The sequence below is a fragment of the Mustela nivalis genome (assembly GCF_964662115.1).
Source record: "Mustela nivalis genome assembly, chromosome: 17".
Taxonomy (NCBI): Eukaryota; Metazoa; Chordata; class Mammalia; order Carnivora; family Mustelidae; genus Mustela; species Mustela nivalis.
This window is the reverse complement of record NC_139036.1, coordinates 17,198,492-17,214,129: the sequence shown is the minus strand read 5'-3', so window position 1 is coordinate 17,214,129 and position 15,638 is coordinate 17,198,492. Positions and strand designations below refer to the sequence as shown.

At 41.5% G+C, this 15,638-nt stretch overlaps 1 protein-coding gene across 1 annotated transcript in view; it reads right to left on the bottom strand.

Moving 5' to 3' along the window:
* METTL16 (methyltransferase 16, RNA N6-adenosine) overlaps nucleotides 1-11,212 on the bottom strand; it is an 80,908-nt gene extending 69,696 nt beyond the window's left edge. Inside the window, exons 1-2 of the mRNA XM_082707129.1 lie at nucleotides 11,060-11,212; nucleotides 4,679-4,806 (exon numbers count right to left, since the gene is read on the bottom strand). Of these exons, the coding sequence (XP_082563255.1) occupies nucleotides 4,679-4,806 (128 nt within the window). The 5' untranslated portion in view covers nucleotides 11,060-11,212. The remainder of the gene's footprint in view (nucleotides 1-4,678; nucleotides 4,807-11,059) is intronic.
* Between the last annotated feature and the right edge of the window lie 4,426 nt (nucleotides 11,213-15,638).

Here is a 15,638-nt window from a genome sequence, read left to right as displayed (position 1 = left end):
AACAAAATAACCCTACTTGAATATCCCACAGCCTTCCCGGGTACTATATGCCCCAAACTTAAAATCTCATCTCCCCACAAATGAGCTCATTCTTCCTTATTCCCTAACTCAATAAACTAGGCATTACTACCCATCCTCTCGCTAAATTAAAAATGCAAGCACCATATCTGGCTCAGATTCCTTAATTTCCACTATGTCCTGCTAATTCTATTCATGAATTTCACTCAAATTCATCAGTGATTTCTTATCCCTCCTCCCTCTATCTAGTTAGGCCACCAGTGTTTAATCTGGATCACTGAAACCATTTCCCACTCACTTCCCTATACCTCCAATCTTAATTTCCTCTGCAACCCATCTTCGTCCATGCTCCAAAAATATTTCTCTTTAAAACACAACTCTGAACATGTTATTCCCTGCCTTTAAACTTTAGTGGATTAGGACAGGGATGGGTAACTCTGAAGACACAAGAAGCCTTTATACCATATCCTTAAAATTAAATTCCAAACTCCTAGGGCACCTGGGTGGCTCAGTTGGTTAAGCGTCCAACTCTTTCTTGATTTCAGCTCACGTCATGAGATTGAGCTCTGCTCAGTGCTAGGTGTGGAGCCTGCTTAAGTCTCCCTCTCCCTCTGCCCTTTGCCCCCATGTGGGAGCAAGCTCTCGCTCTCAAAAAGAATAAATTCGGGCACCTGGGTGGCTCAGTTGGTTAAGCGTCTGTCTTTGGCTCAGGTCATGATCCCATAGTCCCAGGATCGAACCCCACATAGGAGAGTCTGCTTCTCCCTCTCTCTCTGCTCTTCCCCCAACTCATCTCTCTTTCTCACTTACTCTCTCTCAAATAAACAAAATCTTAAAAAAAAAAAAAAGAATAAAAATAAAAAATTCCAAATTCCTAAGTGGATCTTAAAATACTACAAGCATAATCCTCCCCAACCTCATCTCCTGTCGTTCGTCCACAACATCTTAGACATACTGAGCTTTTCCAGTTCCTCTACTACTCAGTGCTCTATCTACACGTACTTCCCCCTCTGCCTGTAGCATTCTATCTGGCTAACTCCTATTCAATTCTTCAGCCACTTCTGCTTCAAATCTTTCTCTACATTACAAAGTCACAGTGAGGTCTCCCTTCTGTGTGACTCCCAGATTCTGCCACACCAAAAGCTTGCCTGCTTATTTATGTGTCCACTTCCCCCACTAATTTGTGAACTCCAAATGCAGCAGTCACTGTGTTTCTTGTTTATTATGGCTTTTCTAAAACTTTGCACAGAATGCTTAATCAATAGGAATTTGTTAAGTAATTAAGTACAATGATAGGTATACAGAGAAAACAAAGAATAACAAAACTGTAGCTGTCCTAACACTACATGGACTAAATAAAACATTCACATATATAATTATGGAACAAAGATTTAAGAACAATGGTAGGGAGGCACCTGGGTGGCTCAGTGGGTTAAGCCTCTGCCTTTGGCTCGGGTCATGATCTCAGGGTCCTGGGATGGAGCCCCTTGTGGGGCTCTTTGCTCAGCAGGGAGCCTGCTTCCCCCCCCCCTTGCCTCGCTGCCTACTTGTGATCTCTAATAAATAAATAAAATTTAAAAAAAAAAAAAAGAACAATGGTAGGGATTTAAACAAAGAGAAATACCAACTCAATCTAAGGTTTTCACCAAAGTGAGGAGCTGAAAATAATTCTTAAGAGTATGCAAAGAAAATACTATAACTTATTTAAAAACGTTTAATTTTTAGTTTGAACTATTTTCTAATGTGCTTAATATAGGAATATGGTCAGCTGTACAAACATTGATATGGAACTATTCTCAACTTTTAACTGAGTAGACAAAAAACTTTGAAACCATAGTCCTAGGGCATTTGATCTAACCTTTTGTACTAGGGGGAAAAAGGGGCCCAAATTGCTTTCAGAATCGATGAAAACTAAGGATTATCTCCCAGAAATATGAGCATAAATATACATATTTTTTAAAAGATTTTATTTATTTGACGAAGAGAGCGCACGTGTGCACAAACAGAGGGAGTAGAAGAGGGAGAAGCAGGCTCCCCACTGAGCAGGGAGCCCAATGTGGGACTTGATCCCAGGACCCCAGGATCATGACCTGAGCAGAAGGCAGACACTTAACCAACCGAGCTATCCAGGTACCCTAAATATACATTTTTAAACTTTTATAATATTTCTAGGTTATCTTGCTCCTCAGGTTAAATCCTGCCCTAAGACCTCCATTTCTAAAATCATAAGGAGACTGCTAGTAGGAAGAGGTCATCAAAATGCCTCAAGTCCTGTGATACTATTATTCCTTACCTTCCCTTTTCTCCACAATCCTGCTCCTCCTGCCCCTCATACTTAAATCACAACTTTCCCCAGGAAGGCTTGGAATGTCCAGCCTCTAACTCCCAGAGTTTAGGAATGCAGTTAAAGATTTCCTTCTCAACAGTATAACACACGTATCAGTTATTCCCACACCATTATCATGTTTGCCATTTCCCACAGCACACAATATTTTCTTAATTTTTAAAAATCAAATTTTTAACTAAATTTAACTTTAAAAAAAAAAAAAAATTTTACTTAATTATTTATTTGAAAGAGAGAGAGACAGAAAGTATGTGTGAGCACGGGAGGAGCAGAGGGAAAAAGACAAGCTGACTCCACACTGAGGACAGAGCCTGATGTGGGGCTTGATTTTAAAACACTAAGATCGGGACACCTGGGTGGCTCAGTTGGTTAAGCAGCTGCCTTCAGCTCAGGTCATGATCCCAGCGTCCTGGGATCGAGTCCCACATCAGGCTCCTTGCTCAGCGGGGAGCCTGCTTCTCCCTCTGCCTCTGCCTACCATTCTGCCTGCCTGTGCTTGCTCTCTCCCCCCTTCTCTCTCTGATAAATAAATAAAATCTTAAAAAAAAAATTAATAAAATAAAATAAAACACTAAGATCGTAACTTGAGAGAAAATCAAGAGTCGGACATTTAACCAGCTGCCTTCGGCTCAGGTCAAGATCCCAGAGTTCTGGGATGGAAGGAACCCACACTGGACTCTTTGCTCAGCGGGGGGAGTTTGCTTTTCCCTCTGCCTCTGCTCCTCCCCACCTGCCCCCTCCACCCCAGCTTGTGCTCTCATTCTCTCTCCAATTAAAACAAAAAATTTTTTTAAATAAATTTATCAACATTGAAGTAATAGTATCCATGAAATCAGTTTTGATGTCTGGTTATTATTTTCTTACCTACATTAAAGTAAAAACACTTAAAATAAGGACTAAATACTTTAAATAAAAAATAAATAAAAATTAAAAATAAGGGGCGCTTGGGTGGCTCAGTGGGTTAAAGCCTCTGCCTTCGGCTTGGGTCATGATCTCGGGGTCCTGGGATCGAGCCCCACATCGGGCTCTTTGCTCAGCAGGGAGCCTGCATCCCCCCCTCTCTGCCTGCCTCTCTGCCTACTTGTGATCGCTGTCTGTCAAATAAATAAAGTCTTGGGGCGCCTGGGTGGCTCAGTGGGTTAAGCCGCTGCCTTCGGCTCAGGTCATGATCTCAGGGTCCTGGGATCGAGTCCCGCATCGGGCTCTCTGCTCGGCAGGGAGCCTGCTTCCTCCTCTCTCTCTCTCTGCCTGCCTCTCTGCCTACTTGTGATCTCTCTCTGTCAAATAAATAAATAAAATCTAAAAAAATAAATAAATAAATAAATAAATAAAAATAAATAAAGTCTTTTTAAATAAATTAAAAATAAAGAATCCTCACTAAAACATACTAAATAAAATAAGAACTCTAGGCCCACATCAGCATCACGGTTTTTTGGGGTATTTTTTTTTTTTTTAGATTTATTTATTTAACAGAGAGAGAGAGAGAGCAAGGCAGGGAACACAAGCAGGAGGCATGGGAGAGGGAGAAGCAGGCTTCCTACTGAGCAGGGAGCCCAACATGGGGCTCAATCCCCAGACCCTGCGATCATGACCTATGACGAAGGCAGACACTTAACCAACTGAGCCACCCAAGCACCCCAGCACCATGTTTTAGAGCACAATCCCAAGGTTTCTGCACTTAACTCTGGGATCCCTACTGGGTAAGCAATAATTTGGACATCAAGGTTTCATAAAGTCAGAAAGAAACTGAAAAGTATTTGGTCAAATCTTCTCATTTTATAATTTATAAAGATGAAACCCAGGAGTGCCTGGGTGGCTCACTCAGTCAATTACCCAACTCTTTCATTTCGGCTCAGGCCACAATCTGAGAGTTGTGAGATCAAGCCCCAAGTAGGGCTCCTGGCAGAGCAATGGAGACTGCTTAAGATTCTTTCTCTCCCTCTCCTTCCCACTCCTCACAAACCCCCCCAAAACAAACAAAAAGGAAACCCAGACAGGTTAAGTGATTTGTACAAAATCAGATGAGAAATTTCAGGAAATGTCTACGATTAGCATTCAGTTCTATTATCAGTCCAGTATGCTTTCCACTACCCTGTGTCCACTCAGATTATACTAGAATACAGTATTAAGAATTCTTCATTTTGGAGTGCCTGGATGGCTTAGTAGGTTAAGCCTCTGCCTTCAGTTCAGGTCACGACCTCAGGGTCCTGGGATCAAGCCTTGCATCAGGCTCCCTGCTGAGCAGACCTGTGATCTCTGTCTGTCAAATAAATAAATACAGTCTTTTTAAAAAAAAGAATTTTTCATGTTACCTACCTTACTCTTCCGTTCAGATTTATCTGAACATGCTGCTTAAAATCTGGGTATTTGGTTGCCAGATATGCAAAGTCAGGAGGTTTGTCCTTGTATCTATTTCTTGCATGCATTGATTTACTCAGAGCCATCTTTAAAAAGAAAAAAAAAGGAAAAAAGTCAGCATATTTAGTCAAAAAAATACATTAATGGGGAAAAGTGGTGGTTGCCAAGTCAACAGTTACAGCCAACATATTTTTGCCAATCAACTGAGAAAGTAGAAGTTATATTTTTTAAATGTACACAACAAATAAGCTAAAGAAAATATGCTTAACATCACCATGAGTCATTAGGGAAATGCAAATCAAAACCACAGTATCATTTCATACCCAGCAGGATGGTTATTATTAAAAGAGAAAAAAAAAGTTAAGAAGTGCTGGTGAGGGGGCGCCTGGGTGGCTCAGTTGGTTGGACGACTGCCTTCAGCTCAGGTCATGATCCTGGAGTCCTGGGATCGAGTCCCACATCGGGCTCCCAGCTCCATGGGGAGTCTGCTTCTCCCTCTGACCTCCTCGCTCATGTTCTCTCTCACTGTCTCTCTCTCAAATAAATAAATAAAATCTTTAAAAAAAAAAAAAAAAAAGAAGTGCTGGTGAGGATGTTAGGAAATCGGAGCATTGCATGTGGGAAAATATACAATGGCTGTGGAAAACAGTTCAGCAGTTCTTAAAAAAGTTAAACAGAGAATTACCATCATATGGTCCAGCGATTCTACTCCTAGGTATATGCCCAAGAGAACAGAAAGCAGGGATTCAAACAGATATTTGCACATCAATGTTTACAGCAGGATTATTCACAACAGCCAAAAGGTAGAAACAACCCCAAGTGTCCATAAATGGATAAAGAAAATGTAGTACATACACACATACAATCCAATGTCCTTTAGGCATAAAAAGGATTAAAATTCTGATACACCCTACAACATGAATAAATCTTAAAAATACTATGCTAAGAAAGATAAGCTACATTCAAAAGGACAAATGTATTATCGCACTCATGATGAGATACCAAGAATAGGCAAATTCATAGACAGTAGAATAGAGGTTAACAGGGTTTGAGGAAGAGGTAGGAATGTTGAGTTATTATTTAATGGGATTCTGCTTAGGATGATGAAAAACTTCTAAGAAATGGAGAGTGGTGATGGTTATATAACTGTGTGAACGTACATAATGCCAGCAAACAGTACTTTAAAAATGCTTAAAATGGGGACACTTGGGTGGCTCAGTGGGTTAAAGCCTCTGCCTTCGGTTCAGGTCATGATCTCAGGGTCTGGGATAGAGCCCCACATGGGGTTCCTTGCTTCCCCCCCTTCCCTGCCTGCCTCTCTGCCTACTTGTGATCTCTGCCTGTCAAAAAAATAAAATCTTAAAAAAAAATTTTTTTTAATGCTTAAAATGATAAATTTTATGTTCTGTATATTTTATCAGTTTCAAAAGTATATACACCATTTTTTTTTAAACCATGGAAAGTGCAAACCTTTCTTTATAAAGTACCAAAGGGCAGAAGGCAGTATAATTTATAGCCAAGAACTACCAATCAGAGGTTAGTTTTTTCTTTTTTTAAGATTTTATTTATTTATCAGAGAGAGAGGGCGAGAGAGCAAACACAGACAGACAGAATGGCAGGCAGAGGCAGAGGGAGAAGCAGGTTCCCCGCCGAGCAAGGAGCCCGATGTGGGACGGATCCCAGGACGCTGGGATCATGACCTGAGCCGAAGGCAGCTGCCCAACCAACTGAGCCACCCAGGCGTCCCCAGAGGTTAGTTTCTTCAAGGATCTCGTATGGACTGATTATTTGGTAGCACATCATTAAATCACTAATGTTTCAAAATATATCTCCTATTTTAGGGACGCCTGGGTGGCTCAGTTGATTAAGCGACTGCCTTTGGCTCAGGTCATGATCCTGGAGTCCCAGGATCAAGTCCCATATCCAGCTCCCTGCTTGGCAGTGAGTCTGCTCTCCCTCTGAACTCTCCACTCTCACATTCTGTCTCTCAAATAAATAAATAAATAAACTTAAAAAAAAAAAATATATATATATATATACATATATCTATTTTATAAATTTCAGTCTTTCATTCTGAGGTAGTTAAAACCAAATGAAAACATGGGGCGCTTGGGTGGCTCGGTGGGTTAAGCCGCTGCCTTCGGCTCGGGTCGTGATCCCAGCGTCCTGGGATCGAGCCCCGCATCGGGCTCTCTGCTCAGCAGGGAGCCTGCTTCCCTCTCTCTCTCTGCCTGCCTCTCCATCTACTTGTGATTTCTCTCTGTCAAATAAATAAATAAAATCTTAAAAAAAAAAACACCAAATGAAAACAATTTTGTCTTCTTCCAGATTAAAAAAGAAAAAAATTAACACATTTATAGCAAGATACGAAACTGAAGAAAAACCATCGATTGTAGTGTTTTAAGATTTATCCACTTGCGACAGAAAGAGCGAGAGCATGAGAGAAAGCACAAGCTGGGCGAAGGGCAGAGAGAGAAGCAGGCTCTCTGCTGAGCAGTGTGCCTGGTTCCATCCAGGGACTCCCAAGATCACCACCCAAGCCGAAGGTAGACACCCAACCAACAGAGCCACCCAGGTGTCCTGATCGTCATGGCTTAGTAAATTATGCAGTTGGTAATCTTAAAAATTATTTTAGTGCATATCTCTGGGTAGTAAGTGATTTGTATTTTCTTTGTTATATCATTCTGTATTTCCCACTGTTTTTCACGAGGTGCATTCATCTAAACAGTATTATGTAAACCAGACTCCTACGTATCACCTGATAGTTGTATACCCCTCTCATAGCCCAAGAAATCAACAGTCATGTAAAATTTACCTGCTAAATACCTCTCAAATCCACGTATTTTTCCCTATCTCCACCAATATCAGCCCAGTGAAAGTCACCTAGATTTAGAACAGTCTCCTGCTTGGTCGCCCTGAATCCACTCTTCTCTCTTAAGATTTCCTTTTTCCACCTTGCAGAGATCATCTCCTAAACACAAATCTCACTATGTCTTCCTTCTCCTGTGCCCACTTGCTCAAAACTTTATTTAGGATTAAAAACAAAAACCATGGAAAACAAAAAACAACAAAAAAAAACCATGGGGCAGCGGGGTGGCTGAGTGGGTTAAGCCTCTGCCTTCGGCTCAGGTCATGACCCCGGGGTCCTGGGATCCAGCTTCGCATCAGGCTCTGTGCTCAGGGCAGGGAGCCTGCTTCCCCCTCTCTCTCTCTCTCTGCCTGCCTTGCTGCCTACTTGTGATCCCTGCCTGTCAAATAAACAAATTAAAATCTTAAAAAAAAAAAAAAAAAAAGTCATTACTTCAGCATACATATAAAGCCCAGCATGATGTGGCCTTACCTATTTTTCAGCATCAGGTTAAGTCACACCTCATGTTGTTCTTTCTGTCCCTCCACTCTGGCAAGCAGGTCTTTCCAGTTTATTTCCTTTGTCTCTAATGTTCTTTCCTCCTCCTCTTCCTTCACCTGATGAATTCCTATTCATCCTTACTCAGTTCAAGTGTCTCTTCTTCAGGAAAGTTTTCCTTCCCTAATCCCCGATTCACCCGCCTAACATCCTTTCTCCTTGTGAAGGAGCACTAGTCCTTCAAATCATACTCTAAGCATCATTTTCTCAGGTAGGCTTTCTATGACACCACATATCCAATCAGACGCCCACTCTATATACTTTCAAAGCATTCTATGCTTTCCCTCAAAGTTCTTTACATTTGTCTGTTCCGACCTCCACCCCACCACCCAGGCTGCAATCACATCCATCTAATTCTTCACTGTATTCCTCCAGCAACTGACAAACAATAAATACTTGTTGAGTGAATAATTCAGAATTTAGGGGAATTAATAGTCAACTGGAAGTTTTTTAGCATACTAAACTACCACCGTTTGCTTTAACGTTATCACAGAAACTCACTATGTACAAGTTGCAATTTCCTAACATATCCTTTACAGACTCAAAAAAGAGGGGAGCATAAAATTAGGACAAGAATCAGTCCCCATTAAAAAGATGAAAAAGGTGTGCCTGGCTGGCTCAGTCAACAGAGCAGGCAACTCTTGATTTCAGGATTTTAAATTTAAGCCCCACGCTGGGGCTTAGAGATTAAAGAATCTTAAAAAGAGAGAGAGAGAGAGAAGAAAAGAAAAAAAGTTTAAAAGAAAAATGTTTTCCTTTCTTGTGATTCTGGCTAGCAACGGAAAAAAAAAAGTATTCCAACAGTAATTTCAAAAGACACTGGTATGTTACGGCTCTGCAACACATTAAGATTCTGAAGACTGGGGGCGCCTGGGTGGCTCAGTGGGTTAAAGCCTCTCTGCCTTCGGCTCAGGTCATGATCCCAGGATCCTGGGATTGAGCCCCACATCTGGCTCTCTGCTCAGTGGGGAGCCTGCTTCCTCCTCTCTCTGCCTGCCTCTCTGCCTGCTTGTGATCTCTTTCTGTCAAACACATAAATAAAATCTTAAAAAAAAAAAAAAAAGATTCTGAAGACTGCATAGTTAACATCAGTGTACATACATGACACTTTGAACATATGTGGAACAAATTAAATTACAGATATGGCAGATTTAATTTATATCTTACATTAATCAACCTTTCTGATAAAGAATCAATAAAACCACTTTTTTGCTAACCTCCTAATGAAGGCAATGGAACGGTAGCCAAATCTATCCTATTTCTCAAAATTTAATCGAGTTTCAAAGTCTTACCTGGCATTAACCCTGTCACTCCCCCTTCGCTCTAGCCTAATCTACTTTTCTCTTCTTGGCTCATTCTTATGTAGCCACATTAGTCTCCTTGGATTTTTGGGTTGGTCTGAATGGACTGCTCTTCCCCCAGAAATACATACATACTAGGTATCCTTGCCTTGTTCAGGCCTTTGATAAAACCTCACCTTCTCACTGCCTTTCCCTTCTCTCTTTTTTTTTTTTTTTTTTAAGTGGGCTCCACATCTAAGGTGGGGTTTGAACTCTCTACCCCGAGATCAAGAATAGCATGCTGTAGGGGAACCTGGGTGGCTCAGTGGGTTAAACCGCTGCCTTCAGCTCAGGTCATGATCTCAGGGTCCTGGGATCGAGTCCCGCATCAGGCTCTCTGCTCAGCGGGGAGCCTGCTTCCCTCTCTCTCTCTGCCTGCCTTCCTCTCCATCTACTTGTGATCTTTCTCTGTCAAATAAATAAATAAAAAATCTTAAAAAAAAAAAAAAAAGAATAGCATGCTGTAAGGACCAAGCCAGTCAGGTGACCCTGATACCTTTAGTGGAGTGAACACTTAAATGTGCAGTGAGTGAGTGAACACACTCCTCTCCCCTTAATACTTTCAGTCTTCAACGCGGAACTTACGCATCTGACATTTCACATACAGTATTTACTTATTCTTTAAAATCTGCCCTGCCAATAAGCTTCATAAGGGAAAATATTTGTCCGTCTTGTTCACTGCGATATCCCAGTGCCTATATCAGGGCCTGGGAGAGTAAGCACTCATAAGTTATTTGTTGACTGAAAACATGATGGAACTCTTTTCACTGTCCGAAGCCACTGAAACACAGCACTCTCATTTTTTTGTAAACAGTCATCTTGGCACTCAAAAAGGCAGCCCTACTCAGGGCTGGACCTTTTTCTTCTGGGTTACCCGAGTCGATTCAGAAAGCCAAAGCAGTACACCCTTGAAGCTGACGCCTCGGCTTTCTTTGATCTTTGCCATCTCCATGCTACTCTTTCCTTGGTTTCTCCCACTCTTAACTACCATTTACCTGAACACTCAAAAGAATCTAAATTCCTCTTCGAATTCTAATTTCCGATTCTAACTTCGATTTTCTTCTGTATCGATCTCTCTCAGTTCAACTCCAGTCTGTTTTTTCTCGTCGCCTTCCTTCATAAATTCTACTTTTTCCTCTAGTTCAGCCACAGGCATTTCTCCTCCACTCATCCCATACGCTCATTTTATCGACTCAGTCTTCCTGCCTCAGTTTCACATCTCTCTAAACCTCCTCAGCCTCTAGGGTCTTTTGTACTTCAATCCTAGTCTCCATTCTAGGCGCCAACTCCTCCCATCCATCCCACCATTAACCTCCTCCACGTGCTCAATCGCGCACACACACCCACCCATCCCAACTTATTCACTCATTCATGTGGTCTCTCTCCCTAGACCCCAAGTCGGCACCTCACCGGTCCAGAACCCGCGCGCGCAACATGCACGCACACACATAGAAACAAAACCATCCACCCATCAGGTATGTCTCCCTAGGCCCCAAATCAGACACTCACCAGCCCCGAACCCAAGAATATGGAACTTGGGCCATATATGTTAAATGACCTCTCAACCCGCCCGAGAAATACAGAATGACTCACATCTGAACTCAAAAGTTTCTTCCAAATGACCGATCTGGCGTAGGCCTCTACAACTTCAGAGTCTTAAACCACCCGCAGAGCGAAGCACCTAGAAACGCAGATGTTACGCTCCTAGCGCGCCGCCATGTTGGGCAAGCATCCAGCCTCGTGATTGGACGAACCACTCTCGCGCGACCTGTAGCAGAACCTTAAGAAAGAAAAACCATCGCGAGACCTGGAATTCTCAGCTCCCGACACAAGGAAGGGGCGTGGTAGCAAGTGGAGTCTTTTGCGTGAGGGCTACCTGCATTAGAATCTGTTTGGGAATTTGTTTTGTAATGTAGATTTTTTTAAATGACAATGTAGCTTTCTGGGTCCCACTTTAGACTTAACTAAATCCCACTGCGGTTAGGCGGGACTATGAGGAGGGCGGAAGGAGGGGGCGGGGAGCTTTAGGATTTGATGGCCAGCGGGCAGTTAGCATTTATTCTGCAACAGGTCTCTTGCTTCATGTATTGTCTCATTTAATCATTACAGATATGAGAAGGAATGATCTCATTTACTGCGCGAAAAACTGGGGATCAGAAATATTAAGTCATTTGTTCAAGATCTTATACCCAGATGACATCAAATCCATGTTCTTTGTGTTTCCTCGCCTGCCTCTTGAGCTGGAATCTCTATCGAATGCTTTGCGTTTTTCTTTTCAACTCCGGTTATACTAATTTTTACTCTCTAGTAAGTAGAGTAAGCATTAGTCTCATTTCACGATTGAGACAAAAAGGGAAGTCACTTTCAAAAGGCATACAGCTAAGGCTGGAACTAAAGTCAGCCTCTGGACCCCCACCTAGTAACTCCGTCAAAGCTTGCCTGTGTGCTAGTAATTAATGCGAAAGCTTCTGGCAAAGCATAGCCATAAACTTGAGAGATAAAGTGTAAGAAATGAAGATTTAAGTTTTATGTACAACAAAGTGTACCAAGTAAAAGCAAGGAGGTGTTCTCATTATCTATTGTGTAACAAACCACTCTAAAATGAATAGTTTTAAGACAACAGCTGCTTTATTTGCTCACTGTTCTGTAGTCTGGGTTGGAATTAGCCCAACATATGAAGTTCTAGAACCTAGGTGCGGTTTGGTGGGCTGAGGTCCGGAGCCGATGACCAAGAAAGAATTCTTGAGACATCTTTGGTGCAAGATGGTGATTTATTAAAGCACGGGGACAGGACCCGTGGGCAGGAAGAGCTGCTGCCCCAGATTGTGAGGAATGGCAGGTTATATACCTTGCCGTTGGGGGGGTGTGAAGGGAAGGGAGATTCTTGGGTGGGGGGGTTATGATCCTGCTATCATTTACATTCCCTTCTACCTCAGCCTCCTCCAGTTTATAGTGGGGAGGGAGACATTAGGGCTTCAGGAACTGAGAGTTATTTGCCTCTGGAAATTTGTGCTATTGATGAGGTAACCTCCCTGTTTAGATCTCTAGGACATCTGTAGAGCAAGGGAGATTCCCGTTCTGCAGGATTGTGATCTCTGCAAGTTAACTATTTTATCGTTTTATGGCAGTCAGGGTTGCCTGAGGAATGCTACACATATTACGGAGGGGAGCAGGTGGAGAGGGGTGTGCAAGGTGCCAGCTTTTGCCCTGTCCTCAGCCAGCCTCCTGCTCCCTCATCACAACCATTCTTGTTCCATACTTGCTGCTGATGGTAGCATCAGGGAGTGGCTGGTTCAACTTGAGTGGCTGGGCTCCCCTCTCCCTGTAGTCTTAAATTCTCTCCCTCTTTTTGTGATCTTTCCATATAATTTCTCCAGCAGAGTAGCCACACTTCTTATGTGTTACCTCAGGGCTCCCAAAAGGGCAAAAGTGTAAGCTGCTAGGCTTTCTTAAGGCTTAGGCCCAGAACTGGTGTTTTCATTATTCACTCAGTTACATCTGTTAAAGCAACTCAAAGGGCTGGCTAGTCCAGGTTCAAGAGGATGGCACTATGCCATGATATACTACAATACTGCAAGCCCTGGTTCACTGCATCTACCAATGAACAGAACACCACAGAAAGATTTTTGTCTTTGGTTAGTAGTGACTTTCGTACTTGTTATTTTTATAGTATTTAGTGTTAGCTTCTGGAAATGTAAAAGAGAAAACGGCACTGGAGGTATGACTGTAGGGTTGTAAGTGGATTATATTTTAGATGCCAGTGAATTTATTAGCTCCAAACAGAGATCCAACTCCCCTGTGAGTCAAACCGAAGAGATCCTAGCTCTGTAACCAGGGAATTTTGGCTTTAGTCTTGCCCCCAACCACAATATTAACCTTGTGATGATGAACAATTTACTTAAACTATTTAAGTCTGGGTTTGTTCAATATTGTCAAACAGGTTAGTAATCTCATAGGGTTGTTGTAATCTCATAGGTTGTTGTAAATCAGGCAATACATATAAAACAGCACAGTTTCCGGCACATAGTAAGCTGTAATTAGTATTATTACTATTATTATTCCTTATAATTCCTTTGGTCAGTTTCCATTTTTATAAAAATTATTTCATGGGGCACCTGGGTAGCTCAGTGGGTTAAGTGGCTGCCTTCGGCTTAGGTCATGATCTCAGGGTCCTGGGATTGAGACCTGCATTGGGATCTCTGCTCAGTACGTAGCCTGCTTTCTCCTCTTCCTCTGCCTGCCTCACTGCCTACTTGTGATCTCTCTCTCTGTCAACTAAATAAACAGAATCTTTAAAAAAAAATAAATAAAAATAAGGGACACCTAGGTGGCTCAGTTGGTTGGACGACTGCCTTCAGCTCAGGTAATGATCCCGGAGTCCCAGGATCGAGTCCCACATTGGGCTCCCAACTCCACGGGGAGTCTGCTTCTCTCTCTGACCTTCTCCTTGCTCATGTTTTCACTCACTGTCTCTCTCTCAAATAAATAAAATCTTTTAAAAATTAATTAATTAAATAAAATAAAAAATAAAAATAAGTAAATAATTATTTCATAATGACAAAACATATTCATTATAGAAAATTTATAAAAATTTTAACTAATACAGGAGACTATAAGAAAGAAAACAAAAATTATCTCAAATCTCACTACCTAGAGCTAATTACCAAAATTCGTTAACCTTACTTCCAGACCTCTACATGAGAACAAAACAAAACAAAACAAACAAAAATTATATATGGGTATATATATGGATAGGTAACTGAACTTTTTTATAGAAATAACATTATATATATTTTTCTCAGATATAAGTCTTAGAGGTTGTCCTACCTCAATGAATATATTTCTATACCATCCTTTGTGATGGGTGCATAGTATTCCATTGTATGGATGTGCCACATTTTTTAAAACGAATTTCCCTGTAAGTGGACATATATTAGCTTGTTCCTGAAATTATGATACAATGATAAGTACATCTCATTCAAAAAAATTTCTTACATTAAATGAATATTGTCTAGAGACTCCACAAAATATATTAATAACATATTCAGCATCTGCCTTTATGGCTTATCTCTCTGATTTACCTTTAAATCCCAAAGAATTTAATCTTGTAAGAAAAGTCTGTCAATGGGCACCTGGGTGGCTCAGTGGGTTAAAGGTCGTGATCCCAGGGTCCTGGGATGGAATCCTGCATAGGGCACTCTGCTCAGCGGGGAGCCTGCTTTCCCCGCCCCCCCCGCCTGCCTCTCTGCCTACTTGTGATCTCTGTCTGTCAAATAAATAAATAAAATCTTTTTTTAAAAATCTTTTAAAAAAAGATTTTATTTATTTATTTGAAATAATAATTATTAATTTGAAATAAATAAATAAATCTTTTTTAAAAAGAGAGAGAGAATGGGGGAAGCAGGCTCCCTGATAAGCAGAGAGCCCAATGGGGGACTCAATTCCAGGACCCTGAGATCATGACCTGAGCTGAAGGCAGAGGCTTTAACCCACTGAGCCACCCAGGCACCCATAAATAAATAAAATTAAAAAAAAATAAAAGTCTGTCAAACTTCAACATCCCATCAACAATAGTATAGTAGTAGTTCAATTACATCCTTCGGTTTTTGCTGCTGCTTTGTAGTAGGAAATTGATTCTGTGCATTTGGAGGGTAATGCTGCTAATTCTGAAATGATGCATGGTTGCTACCAGAACTGCTTTCAGCATCAGCCATCTCCTAGGCTACAATCAACCTTGAGGATATTCATCTTGAACTCACTGGAGTTAATGATTTCAAAGAACTTGTTACTCTCTGCTGCCGCTCACCTTTGGCCATGGCCTGCCAGACATCATCCACAGGTCTAAGACAGGTCTAACTTCCTGTCTTAGAGAGTAATGATTGAGTACCAATTCCTTATACCCCAGAAGATCACGACTTACTTATGTAAATGTACTCCATTCCTTCTTAGGGACCAAGTTAATATGTCAGAGATCTAATGGCCATCTTAATGAAGTCACAAAAGGTCCTCCAATCCCAATACACTGTTTTTCAGCCTACATTTACATCAATGAGAAAACTATTCCCATAATGCTTTATATTTTTCTTTATTATTAATATTTATTTATTTGATAGAGAGAGACAGATCACAAGTAGGCAGAGAGGCAGGCAGAGGGGGGGCGGGAAACAGGCTG